Consider the following 14,344-nt stretch of genomic DNA (forward strand, 5'->3'; position numbering starts at 1 on the left):
AACGATGCTTCACTGAAGTCCTGCATCTGTTGTTGGGTGATCACTTGGCATTTGAAATCACGACAATGAAGGCAGAATTCTTGAATCATGAGCTCAATCATGCATTTAGGTGGTGGTAATGTCTGCACTTATTCATCTGAGTTCAGACGTCTTTAGCAATGAGCAAAGCTTCTTTTTATTCTTTTGACAAAGAAAAAGGGGTTTTTTTTTTAAATAAATTTTAATTTTGAAATTTTTTTACAAAGTGCTCTCATTTTCAAAGATTTTTGGAGAGCGCTTTCATTTTAAAAAATATTCACAAAACACAACTTCTTTAAAAAAAAAGATGATTTTATCTCTACTCACTAGTCATAATCTCTTCCCCTAGCCCCGCTTATACCTTCGTGCACAGGTCCCCCCATCATATTTTATCATTGTCGATGATGACTCATGAACTCTCACCCATGACCCCCTCTACACTATGACTATATGATCGATTGCTTTCGCCACAACTCTCCTTTGTTGACTACCTCAATCATTATCTTGGTAGAGGGGGTTATGGGTAAGGGCAAAGACCTACGGGTCATCTCTCTGCCCATCATCTCCGTCATCCCATCGTTGACTTTAGCGAAGGGGTTACGGACGAAAACGATAATAGAGAAAAGGAAAAGGAGAAGAGAGACAAGAGCAGTGGCCAAGGGCAGAGATAAAAGGTAATTTTATCATTTAAAAAAGGAATAATATACAAAAAAAATTAAAAAATATGTGTTAACTAAGATTTTTTCTAAAAAAAAGAGGACTTAAAAAAAAAGGGTGCTCTGTAATATCATCATTAAAAAAAAGAAAAAAAAAACTAACTGAGAATTTTTTTTCAAAAAATAACAGCTTTCTCTGGCAATTTGCCCCAAAAAGGACAATTAAATGATTGGGAAAAGGTTGGAGTCATATCGTGAAACAAATCACAATGTCTGCCATTGATGCCAAAGATAAATATCATTATTGCCTTCTGCTCTCATTCTGAGAGCTGAGAGTTGAGGATTGATCCACTAATCTTCTCTGTTCGCCATTGCTAGAGCTGATATAACTCTGAAACTTACGTTCTATCAGCTCCTTTTACCCACGTATGACTGTCGACCATCACCAGAATGAACTCATCATCATTGCATACCATCTCAGGCACCTCAAGAAGCATGATTGTTTCAAGTGTAAGTCAAAAGAGATGGGAGCAATGGCAACCTTTCTTTGGGGGCAAAATAGGGCAGTAAGTCCCCCATCATGTGCAGGTGCATTCAAAGAGGGGTAACAGCAAGCAGCACAGGCCTGTCTTCCTCTTTCTCTTGGTCCCATGATAGGACCAAGGGGATCCATCATTTTGATGATGATGGCACATATGACTTGAGCTTCAAGGAGTCAAAAAGGGTCCCATATCATCTTCCAGTTTACTATCATTAACTTAAGTATTTTCTGTCAGTATTTATATTCCTCATAGATGCAAATTATATCAATAAACCTTGTTTTTACCTCCTCATTGAAACTTTTTGCCTCCTTTCTTTCTGATCCTTCCTTCTCTCTGTTTCTCCATATATTACACAGCTTTAATTGTTATACTCAAGTCCTATAAACTGCTCTGCGTGTACTAAATGGGAATCACAAGACATTGTTAATGCGATACATTTTGAATATTTCCCTTATGCTTCAGAAATATCATCAGTAACTCTTGCCATGCTAATCTACTTCCATCAGTTTACTGCGAACACAGCATGGTTTAGATTCTGAAGACAGAAAACGAAGAGAGAAGGGATGGAATTGATTCCACGCACTACAGGCATTGATGTTCTTGTGTCTCTCGTGAACAATGGATGGCACCAAGCCGTGGAAGCTAAGGTCGAAATATCCAATGTACTCCATTTCAATTGCTATTGATCTGTGTATGTATCTATTCTTTCTACAGAAGTAAGCAAAGAAACACTGTTACTGATTCCAAAGGCCCCAAGGAAGGAGGGGGGATTAAAGAGGCTAATCCATGACGCGGTATTTGGAGGCCGTACGCGGAGTTATAGGCTGCACCTTCCCATGTTTCCTCCGTTCACGGGATCTGGACGCAAATAATGAAACCGGTGTAGCGTGGTACTCTTTGCCTCGCTGTATCGCATGTGAAGCCGTTGTGCCTCCGTTCTTTCTACGGATAGAGGCAAAGACTCCCTCCGATGGTGCATGTGTGTGATGGACACCAAAAGAGAATAGAGAGAGAGAGAGAGAGCTCTTTGTTTCATAGTCTCTCTTTCTTTCTTTCTCGCTCTGTGGTCTCTGTTTGTGTAGTCTCACTGTGCAGGTTCATCAACAAAGCGCGCCCAGTGCCCAACTGGCAGTCTTAATTTTCATGTGCACTGAGGAAAGCAAGGAGGTGGGAGGGGTGGCATCGAGACAGGGACAAAACTAGTCTGGGAATTGGCTCTGATGCTCTTCATTTCTTTCTGCCTCCAGTCTCCCTCCCAATCCCGCCACCACGTACTCCTTTCTTCCAGTCGCATCTTGATTGTACTACGCCTACTGCTACTGCCACTATCTTCTCCATTTCAAACTAGTCCTTGAGGTGAGAGGAGGAGGAGCTGTCTTTTGCCAGAGTGCTTCTCCTATATTGTAATGCTGGGGGAAGGGGAAGATGTTAGCTCAGAGTGCAGCAGCGGATGTCAATCTGGTTGGACCACCTACCTAGACCACTCCTCCTGTGAGCCTCTTGTCTATAACAAAGGTGGTTTCTTTCATGGGAAGGAGGAGGAGGAGGAGGAAGACCTATCCATGGTCTCTGATGCATCCTCTGGGCCACCGCACTTTCAAGAAGAGGATGAGCATTGCTTCTACTATCTTCACTCCAGCACTTGCTTTGGAGGCAATGGCTGCCTCTGCTCTGCCTTGGTTCCAACAGCTGAATTGGCCGTGGGTGGTGGCAAAAAGAGGAGAGTCGAACCAAAGCAACAGGGGAAGCATTCCTCTCTTCTGGATGACACCGCAAGCTCCCCTCCCTTCAGCTCTTCCAAGGCATGCTCCATTCCCTGACACTCGCTCTCAGTCTTGATCTCACCCTTGTTGTTTCCTTGATCTCTTTGGGGTTCATTTACCTCGCAGACTAATAGCTTTAGCGGCGACGACAACAGGAGCCGCGGCAGCCATATGATGCCACCCATTGCAAGCGTTTTGGAGTTCTCTTGTGGCTTCTCCGCTACTCATTTTAAGGTGCATTTGAGGTTCTGGTACTTTTGTTTCTTCGACAGTGTTCTTCTTTGCTGCGTTACATTGACTACAAAATATGAGATCATGGCAGAGAAATCATGCAGTGGAGAAGCAGATGGGCGGCTATCTTCAATCCTCTGCTCCTGTGAAACCAACCCCTTCAATACCAGTTAAGTGATCTCCATATTCTTCATCTACATATCTTCAAAGGTGAAAGAAATCTTCAGTTCTTCACAGTTTTTCTTTGACTTACTCCTGTGCACTTTGTATCAACAGGTACCAAGGAAAGAAGGCGGGAAGACCATCTGCTCGCAAGAAGAAGAAACAAAAAGGATAAATGTCTGAAGATCTCAGAGAAATCTTGCTTGGTCTTCTGTTGTACTTCTCTCATCTGTTATTATCCTTTTTGTCATGTCATTGCAGTGGGAAGCAATCAACCTGAGCAGTAGAAAAGAGAGAAATAAATAATAGCCTTCTGTTTCCCTTCTTTATTCCTTCTTCTCTCATGAATGAAAAGTAACAAAATGAAGCTTGTGGGTTATCTGCCCATACCTACTTTCCGTGGCATCAGAGGGAGCTACCAAACTCCTTTTCAATCCTCACCTCCCACCTTCCCATGGAGGATCCACAGCAATCCAGACTGTCATCATGAGATTACAAAACAACACTTCTTTATCTCAGTTCTAAGCCACATGCATAGAACCATCAGGGTGTACTTTCGAAATGCACATTCAGGCTAAGAACCCTTATCCAGTTAACAAGTTCATAAATTCCAAGATAAGAATCAGTGACCTAAAAGCATATGGAATGATGGAAGAGGAAGGAGCTACCAGAACATGTCACTTGTCCAAATAAGCTTCATGCATGGTCACTTTCAATACCAGCTTGGCCTAGAACAGCTCATTGATGAGCTAGCTGTGAAGGGGATCTCATGTGAGTCAGTGAGTGACATTAAAGCCACCCTAATATAAACAAAGGAATAAGATGCAAGCTCTCTACTACTGGCACTGCCAGCATTTTTGGATCAAACGGAGGCATACATAGCAAGCTTACCCACTATGAGCATGATGCAACAGCTAAGGACTGGTGAAAGAGAAACATGGACACCTTTTCCACTATTTTGAGAAGCTCTAAGATTCTTTAGATTTGATTTAAAAGGAGATTACACAAAAACCAGTTCTAGATAAAATACTCAAAATGCCTGTATTTTTCTAGGACAAAGTCTATCCAAAACAAAGTTTGACTTGGTTAATCTGAAGGATCTAATCTAAGTGGCCTGAGATCCTTCATCCAGATATTGCATGCCGAGAGTCCAATTTAATATTATGATCCCTCTCCTTATTGAAATCCAATATCTCTGTCTCCTTTTTCTAATGTCTTCTGCCTCCTAGGCTGTCCCCTCTGGCACAGTCTTGAGTCCTGTGCCATGCAACTACAACATGAAAGAGAGAAACAGTATAGTTAAAGAAAGAGGATTGGAGTTCGGAATGATCACATATCACAAAATCTAATATCAGGGAGAGAGAGAGAGAGAGAGGAGAGAGAAGCTAGCAATAAGCAAATAAAAGCTCCCGTCTCACTGCAATCTGATGCTGTTCTCAATTAAAATACAGCCGTGAAGTGCACTAGGTCTTTAACTTGAGCACTTAGCCCCAGAAACTCTCAAACCAAGATATCACCATGAGCAGAGTAACATGTTACATTGTTACTCCCAATCATATTTGCTGAGTATGAGTTCTTGGTGGTTTGATGCAAAAGCTGGTAAGAACTTTGTCAGGCTAGAAATTTTTAAGCACATCGATGAGATGAAAGATTGCTCACTTGACCCTCATTAAGAATCACTAGGGAAGAAGACAAGCTATCAAATATGCAAGGTTTGGCTTAAACCACAAAAAGAGATCAAATAGACACCAGGCTGCAGAAGTCAAACCTAGTCTTTCAGAGAACATAGCTCTTTGATGGGGTGCTGCTTTTGAGTTGGTTCACTCATCGCAAGCCTTCATAAATGAGTCTTTAACCGAGCAAGCAAACACATGCACATGAACCTTAGCAGTCAAATCCAGTCTTTAAGACTGCACACCCTCATCATCTTTGTCAGCCTTTGCGTTCACCACCTTTATCAGCCTTAAATGGCAATTCATTGTCGGTAGTGAGTGGGTCTGATGCCCCCGTAAATATTCTCTTCGAGAACAAACATGTGGTATGACTGACTCACACCTTCCACCTCCATCATCTCGGTCCTGATATCATCAAACACCCACTGAATCCTTTGAAGTCTCAACAAACCTTCCTCGTTGCATCTGATCTCAGAGAGGAATCTACCATCCCTACAATAGAAAGAATCGATCCAACATAGTCTCTTCATTGTGCGAATGAAAACATTAAAATTTGATTTTAATAATACTTTTGTCATTCTATTATGTTTTCATGATCTAATAACCTGTATTTCTCTCGATATAAATCTTACGGAACCATAAGAGATTAATAATACACACTTAAGATATTAGAGAAATTATCTAAAACACTAATTTGTTTAGCTGATAAATAATATATATTGTCATGTGAGACAGACTTTTCATTCGGAGAACATGTACTCAGTCTCGAAATGATTGTACTTGGCGGACCACTGTGATCAAGTGCAGTCAACAAGGACAAGTGGCCGATACAGTGAGTCCATTCGGTCAAACGGAGGCAACACGTTGCACCGTGTTACTCGCGAGACAGTGAGAACGCAATCGGGTGCGATTAGGACCGAGATCTAAAAGTAAACACCGTCTAAAAAATGTCAGCCGAAGAATGTGCAAGTTATAGATCCTCATCGATCGAGCTTAAATAAAAGAATTCAAAGTCACAATCTCTTTCATACCATGATAGAAAACGTTCGATTCATTTTAAATGGTAAAGACCGGATTCGATCCCCCGAGTTTATGAGAATATGATAGTATCTTTACTAGCTATGATACATCATGATCAAATTAATATATTTAATATATAAATATATTCGACTTTTAATAAGTTGATCTGATTTATCATCGTATCAGATTAATATTTGACATATAAAAATTATATTAAATACGATTTCGACAAATAAATCAACGTGTTGCTACGATCATTCCACAAAGGATGGAGCTCATAATAATTTTATTTCAACCCAAGTCAAATTGTACCTGAACTCATTATAAAACCGATTGAAAAATAGACGGATATAAGCATCCAAAGAATTCGCTAAAGGAAACTATCATGACCGGTCTTAATCAAACACAGTGGATTACAATCCACCATCGCGTTTCTACCCAAAAGACGTCCTTTGCGTCGCGGTTTTGGGACGGGATTCGCCATGCGTCCTTTGTCTTCCCCACGTGAGTGAGCCGTTCACACTGGAAGAAGCTTGTAACTTGGTGTGGTCCAAGGTGGACTGGGCCCCGCCGTTCCACCGACCAGGGCCCAGTTGTCTACTTTCACGCGTGACGGGTAAAATTGTCATATACGGACGGGATCTTTGGGTCTCCGAGGGGCCCCATTCGTCGAGAGACGTGTCGAAGTGAAATTGTCAGTTTTATAAACGCCGTCTATCGCAATCATAAGCATAATTCGGATTACATCATAATTCAAATTTCGGATTTTTTTATTTGATTATATAAACTACTTTGTCATAGGTTCGGCATCAATTTAATCGAATATATATATATATATTCAATATCTATTATATTATTATAATATGCACCCAAAATATGCTTGGATCACGTTCAACGGCGTAACGATGGTGTGTCGGATGACGTCAAACAGCGGCGGCTCCGTGAGTAGAGATTAATCGGAGGGTAGAAAAAGGAGTGCCTATTCGCTCCACTTTAACTAACCATGGGTTTAACCCCTCGGGTTAAGAGCTTCTCGCGCTCTATATAATGAGCTCACTGGCCGTCGCGCTTGCCTTCGCTTCAGCGTTTCGATATATCGATGCGAGGAGTTCCGGATCCCAGGTTAGATTCGTAGCCTTGGTTTCGATTCCTTTCATTCGGTTCTCAGTAGTTTGAGCTGTTGGAGATTGAAATTTCGAAAGAATCCGACCATCGTCATCGAATCGGTTCTTTGATTTCTGTTTTTCTGGATTCTTATGGTCCGTGGAGTTGTTTCTTCGGATCGTTGTGGGGAGCTTTATGAGAGGTTTGAGGGAATTGTTAGGTTACCCATTAGTGGCTTTCTCGGAGTCTTCTAGGGTATTTGGTATTGTTCCGAATTGTGGTTGCAAATTGGGCCTTTGCTGATGGTCTTTGTCGATTGTTATGGATGCGTTTGCGTACAGATTCCGTTTTATGTTATCGGACCAAAATTTAGCTTTTTATGTTAATTCTGTTATTTGTCGTTGGCCTTTGATTCGTGTGAATTTTGAACAGAGGACAGGAATCATAAGGATCTGTTTGTTCGATCAGATTCATTTAAGATTTCCAATTGATGGTGTTTTTTCGCTTGCGTTTGTTATCTATCCACTTCAAAATTCCAGATTCGGCGTTCCCCCTTTCGGATGTTGCTGTTAGCTAGGATTCTTTGTTTTGCTTGGCAAGCAAAGAAAAAGGACGTTTTGGATTGCCACGACTTATAAATTCCATTTTTCTCTAGTGTTATTGTCATCTATAGAAACTCTGTTTTTGCTTGTCAAGCAAAATAAAAAGCGAGACGGTTTATTATTGTCCACCCTTGCTATCCTCTCCCGTGCTTATTTGTTCTTTTAGAAAGTTTTTGTTGCACTTGTATTTTAACCCTTTCCTTTATTCGGCCTTGTTAAATCAGGGTTGACTTATATCCTTCAGCATCCAAGTCTGTCCCAATGGACATTAACATCAATTCAACTGATGATGAAGTTGTACTGTACCTGGAAGGCAGGAAAGTTGGAGATCCCACTCCAAACAATGTCATCACTGAAGTGAACCCTTTTGGCGTTGAACCATGGGATTCTCCTGGTTAGCTTTGGTTGAGATTCGAGTAGCCTATTTTATATCCTTGTTGTTGATGGTTTCACGGTTAAGGTATCAGATATCAAATATCAATCCCCTGAATCTAGTATTGATGGCTTCTCGAGGATTACTTCCATTGCATGGTTATGCTTTTGGTTCTCAAATCATTAAAATTATGAACTATCATCTGGGACTTGTTGGTATTTTACATTATTAAAAAAAATTATTATTATAGCATCACAGGCTAAACATGAAGTTATCATGCCTGAGATTTTGAATCCGGATTCTTATGTTGTATGCTTTACTATTCATTTTTGGGCTAAATCTGACTTTTCATATTGTGGATTCTCTTAGTTTATACAACGGTTGTTGATAGCCTAGGACATTATCCGTTGCTTTAGCTTCAATGATTTGGCTCATTGCTGGTTATAGTAAACATATGAAGAGAAGGAAATACTTTCAGTAATTCCATATAATTAATGTTTGGCGATGAGCACCTATATTTCTCTAGCGTATCTAAATATGGGCAAGAACTAACGGTATGGATATCCTAAAAGTCACAGGAAGAGTTTGTGGTTTGGGCAATTATAAGTTAATTTTTCTCTGTAAAACTAAGAAACTTTGGACTAGGTTTAACATTCATTTTTTTTAGTAAGATTTCATTGAAAGTGCAAGTAGGACAATGACTCGTATTCTTTGTCAGGTGATGAAATATATTTTAGTTGACAATATCTTTAAGCTGGCTGGAGGTTTCAATTTTCGATTATGATGTCAAACTGAAAGTAACAATGCATAGATAAAAAGAAAAAAACATGTATATATGCATGGGTACGTATCTGTATAACTCATGGTTTATGCACCAAAGGTAATTCGTGAATGTGAAATCATAATATTTGCCATGCTTATATTATTTGACTGTAGATCTCAATGCAGTAAACTGATTACACAGCTATGTCAGTTTTAGGTTTAGAGGATGAACAATTACCATTTTAATGGAATGTAACATCAATCTTCTAGCAAAAATAGCATATCTTTAGGTAACAGGAACTTGATGGTGCCCATTGTTAGCGTATGAACAGCAACATTTGTTAATTGAATTTGGTTATGGTTGCCTCTCTTTGTTTGTGCTTTCTTCTGATATCCGGTTAGCCACTCATCTAGATGGAGTGATGTTCCTTGGATCTAGAAACAAAGTAGTTTCAATGTTCGATTTGTGGTTCACCATTTCTAGGCCAGCTATATCTTTCTATCTACACATTGCAAGCCCAGAAGATCAGAGTACGACATAGAACATTAGGCCTACAAGGAAACTAAAACATATTTGATTATACAAGATAATGCACACATCAGATCAGTCATGTGACGAGTAACACGAGAGTTGGAGCAGGATTCTACAAAAATACAAAACAAAAATGATTTTAATCAGAAGGCAAAATTTTGGTTGGAAATCTAATGTTGAGTGCATAAAGCTACAAAGATTTCATATGAATGCATTGTCAACTTGCCGTTCATAAAAAAGATCACACTATATGTAAGATGGGGTGATATGATTTGAAGTCTTTGTAAGGAAACCATTGAATCTATTGGGCAGTCATCTGTTTACTAGAGTTTGTACTACAAGTTGGTTAACATGTGCTTGAATAAGATATTCAGCCTCTCCTGGCATCAAATTTTCCCTGCTTTTTCAATCTGAAACACTAGAAAGCTTTAACTACACTGAGGAGCTGTCACTTAAAATAATATGCAGAAAAAATTTGGTACCTGTACCACTCAGAGGGGCCACGATCTCCTGAAGGGGGATGTGAAATCAAAGTAACAAGATCTGGGTACTGGAGACCAACAGATGATGTAAAGATATATACAGGTACCAGCACCATTGGTAGGAAAACAACACTGGAATTTTGTAAAGGCAAAGTACCTTTCGGAGACAGAACTGGGTGGATGATGCATGAATATCAGGCGGAACAGCATAAGCTGAATGGATATATTTACTCAAAGGTACTCAATCAGTCTTGACACTAAACTCTTCTGGTGCCTAGCTAATATGTAATTTATAGAACTTCATAAATACCTTAGAATTTCAATTTTCACATGATTTTGCAGGATAGCAGTTCCTTGTTTAGAATCTTCCTGCAAACTGACAGAAGTAGAAGTCAAGGGGAATTGAATTATTCTGCAAGTGCTGGTGCATCTGGTGGTGAGTATGTAGAACAATTGTTGTTGAGCCTTCTAGAACAAGAAGAGATCAACTTATGTCTGACGGTTTCTGCCAACAGTTCCCAGGTAGAGACTGTTTCTTTTCTTCAAGTTGTGGTTCGTGCTCTGCATCATTGCTATTAAGCGCTTTGCACTATGTGTGTCTTTTGGTTCTTTTCCAAATGGCATTGATGGTTGAACATATCTTGGAGACTCTTTCAAAATTATTGTTGGTACTCTTTTAATTTTATAGTAGCCAGGATTTTTAATTTGATCATTATTTCTATAACAAATGTCAGATGTAGAGCCCTGATCTAATTGATATGATTTTTGGTCCATATGATACTGTTTAATTATTATTTTATATCTTGGCATTCACTAATAAATTCTTTTGAAAAACACCACCCACTCTCTCGAATATCCGAGCTCCACTATGTAGTAACAATTTTAAGTAAATTTGCAAAGTTGATTTGGTTTGAGGATTGCTGAATGAATTACAAAGTGATAAAACCAAATAACTGGATCTATCTGACATGGGATTTCTTTCCCTTTATCACTCAAATCTGTTGGAGAAGCCATAAACCGGCCAGGACCATTCCAAGATCAGCTTAGAACCAGCTAGAAATTTGTCGCAATAGTCTAGACTTGAACTGGTTAAATTGGTGGGGGCAGTTAAGCCAGCCCGCCATAACCTGCCTGAACTATCCTGGAAGCAACCAGGTCCACTAGAATCCTATCCAATTCTGATTGAGTGGTTGTCAATTCTGGCTAGTGTTGGCCGAGTCTGACCAGTGCTTCTAAAAACAGGTTTTTCTTGCCGAATCCAACCTGTAGCACCCAGATTTTTCTGTGTATGCTATCACTGTTTTAAGTGACAATTGCGCATGCAAGCCAAGCTGTCAGTGCCTAGTTGTATTTCCTGTGCCGGTATACAATATCACATAGGCTTAGTATTTGCATGTGGTGCATACCACAAACTTGAAAGCCTTGATTAGAATAGTATAAATGATTTGATTATAAATTTTGTGCACACTTTAGTTTGACATAACTCCAACGCAGACTGTTGCTGAGATGGATCAAGCACAATCAGCATTGTCCAGCAGAAGGCCTGATGAACCTGTACCCGAGAATTTTCATGCGAACATGTATGGAAATTGTGACTTTTCAAAGGGAGAATACTTGGAATTGAATGATTTTAATAGTCCAGAGACATCTTCAGCTAGTTCAGGCAATTCCAGCCGGTTGTCAGTGAATTCTGATGAATACTTTGATCCTGATGCATTAATAAGGGATATTGAGAATGATCATGGTCTTGGTGTTGAAGAGGAGTATACAGAATGCAGGTACAGTATTTCTGCACCTGTCAAATCAAGTCAGGTGGTTATCAGGCCTCCGCCATCAGGTATGCCAATATTCCAGCTCCTTTGAAAACTTATGCAATTTTTTGAGAAGGTTCTTGTTACTCATAGAACTAGCAATTGGCTTTGTGAGGGAATATTTAAGCCGAGTTAAGCCCATCAGCCACTTCAATCATATGCTATTTCATTACCACCATCTATATTGTACACTTGGATCATTCTTCCCACATTACATTTTTATTAGAAGCTAAACTTCTGCACTACCTTGTTTATACTTTGTTTAGTTATCATGCTTGTACCACAAGTCAACCTGAGCACTTAAACTTTGATGATTATACTTAGTGCTAAGATTTTTAGGTAGAACAAGCTGTAATGACTGCAGCCCATTTTATGACACTTTGTATTCTGTTCAATCTTGAATGGACAAATCCATATTCAGATATATTATTGTCATTTATCATTATAGGGATGATGAATTTGCTTCTACTTTATAAACAAAGTTATAATTCTATTGACTATTAAAGGCATGATTTTGCATTTTTTCCATGAATTTCATCTAAATCGTCAGCATTTTAAATTGTAGCCTCATAACTGTAATTATCAATTAATAAAATTATAATGAAGATAGAATTTGAAGTCCTAGCAAACAACTCCATTTTAAACTTTATAGAGAGACTAGATTAGATTTAATTGTCCACTCTAATTTTGTAATATCTTTCTTGGTTTTTTTATTTATTTCTTCATTTCTTCGAATGAATTTTGGATGAGATTCTCTTATTTATGTGTCTACTTTTTATCTGCTATAACATATTTTCTAAATATAGCTTTTACAGCTTTAAGTTGATATTCATTTATGCACAGGTTCAATTAAAAGAAATGGTAATCTTGCAATCTATGAGAACAATAATTGTGGAACAGGCCATCTGCTGGACAGAAATGGATTGACAATACAGCCAGGGCATTCTTCATCGACTGATAAGATACAGCAAAAAGGAAAGGCTTCTACAACTAGCAGGCCGCTTGGTAGTCATGCCAACGAAATTAATGATAGCTCACAGCGTCTCAGGGCTTCTGGGGGGAATGGAAAGAACTCCATTCATAAGTTTGCAAATATAGGAAAAAAATACTTCTGCTTTGGATCATTTTGATCTTAACATCGCCGGTGATATGATTGACTCAGTACATCACTGATATTGATTATATGGGGAGAAAGGATTCTCGTAGCAGTATTGTCACCTTTTCCAAGGTTTCCTTGCTTTCAGATCCCATAAAGAAGTTACCGTGATAATTTAAATGTTTATGTATCAGCTTTGAGTGATCACAAGGAATGTAACACCCATCTTGAAGTAAGTTGGCAAATAGTTCTCCAAGAAGTACCAAGGGTGGAAGATGTGTTTAGGTGTCTAGGCTTCATCATGTTTATTTAACACAAGTCTTGCACATTTACTTAGCTAAGTATGAATATATGCATCATAATCATCATTCTCAGCACCATTAGTTGTAAAAACTGATAGCAAGACAGTTGTATATTTTGTTGATATATGTATTTGTTACGTTTGTATAACTACATTGTCCATTCATAATTAATTGATTACACTTTGACATCATGTATACACTCCCATGGAGGGCTCTGAGACATTTTCTTTTTAATGGTTATGATTGGTTGTTAGAATTTTGTGGTGCTCATAATAATGCTGTCTCTCTTTTGAATTGCTTCATTAGATAAGGCTTCAGTTAGCAGGAAATTGAAGGATATGGATTCATGTTTGGGACAGGAATTTGTAGTGAACGAAGAATATAAAAACAAGCAAAGCAAAACAAAGAAAAAAGAAACACAATATCTTAACCCAGTTTTGAAGGTGCATAGTCAAAAGCCATTGACACTCTGAAGACGATGATGATTCTTCAGTGGCGGTTTGGTAGCTGATAAAAAGGATTTTGGTTTTCCGGGAAAAAGAATGGAGAAAATATTTTTTTCTTCCCAAGAAAAATAGAATCCGCTGGAAAGACAGATATAAATAATGAAAATAAGAGTACATTTTATAAGAAAATGGTTAAGACATTTTTATGATAGTTATGATCAGATGGTAATTATTTATATATATTAAAAATCATGATGAATTTGAAAATAACTTGTTTGCACTTACTAATTTTAGTATATGCTATATACTTTTCTCCAAACATTAAAGTCCTACAAGTATATATACTCTTGAAAAATCATCTGAAAATCCAAGTTAAGTATTAGTAATGGTGACTAGCATTTTTTAAAATTTAAAAAATAATTTACAAATAAATTATCCTTAAGAATCTTATAATTATTATATGCATTAGAATTTCTATTAGAAGTCAAATGAAAGTGAACTGATGAATGATTAACCCTTATGATCCAAGCTTGTCAAACAAATGCTTAAGTTAAGGTCAATAGTGGTATCATAAATCTAAGTTTTCACTGCTAATAATAGTATCTAACCTAGTGATGATTTTATGTTTTAATACCATTTATGATGACCTGCTCTTATGAAATAATTCTCATTAGGTTTGTCGAGTTTGAATCATTATCTCAAGATACCTAACTTGAAATTAACAATATAATACTAATCAAATTTTTATAAGTTAATCTTAGTTTTTTTT

The 14,344-nt window shown here is 38.2% G+C and overlaps 2 protein-coding genes across 3 annotated transcripts; both read left to right on the forward strand.

Moving 5' to 3' along the window:
• The first annotated feature begins 2,224 nt into the window (after positions 1-2,224).
• Positions 2,225-3,814, forward strand: LOC135635279 (protein SOB FIVE-LIKE 5-like). Its single transcript, XM_065146252.1, has 4 exons — positions 2,225-3,018; positions 3,106-3,213; positions 3,302-3,379; positions 3,487-3,814. Exons 1-4 carry the CDS (start codon positions 2,623-2,625, stop codon positions 3,553-3,555), a joined length of 651 nt encoding a protein of 216 aa, XP_065002324.1. The 5' UTR covers positions 2,225-2,622; the 3' UTR covers positions 3,556-3,814.
• Positions 3,815-7,072: 3,258 nt separating this feature from the next.
• On the forward strand, positions 7,073-13,320 carry LOC103980827 (NAC domain-containing protein 72). 2 transcript variants are annotated; one of them, XM_009397341.3, is made up of 6 exons: positions 7,073-7,187; positions 7,996-8,165; positions 9,907-10,157; positions 10,263-10,442; positions 11,415-11,757; positions 12,575-13,320. In XM_009397341.3, exons 1-6 carry the CDS (start codon positions 7,165-7,167, stop codon positions 12,859-12,861), a joined length of 1,254 nt encoding a protein of 417 aa, XP_009395616.2. In that variant the 5' UTR covers positions 7,073-7,164; the 3' UTR covers positions 12,862-13,320. The 2 variants fall into 2 exon arrangements, with proteins under 2 accessions (XP_009395616.2, XP_009395617.2); XM_009397342.3 differs by having other exon boundaries at positions 12,632-13,320.
• The last annotated feature ends 1,024 nt before the right edge of the window (positions 13,321-14,344 follow it).

Source organism: Musa acuminata, chromosome BXJ3-4 (assembly GCF_036884655.1).
Source record: "Musa acuminata AAA Group cultivar baxijiao chromosome BXJ3-4, Cavendish_Baxijiao_AAA, whole genome shotgun sequence".
In the NCBI taxonomy this organism is placed as follows: domain Eukaryota; kingdom Viridiplantae; phylum Streptophyta; class Magnoliopsida; order Zingiberales; family Musaceae; genus Musa; species Musa acuminata.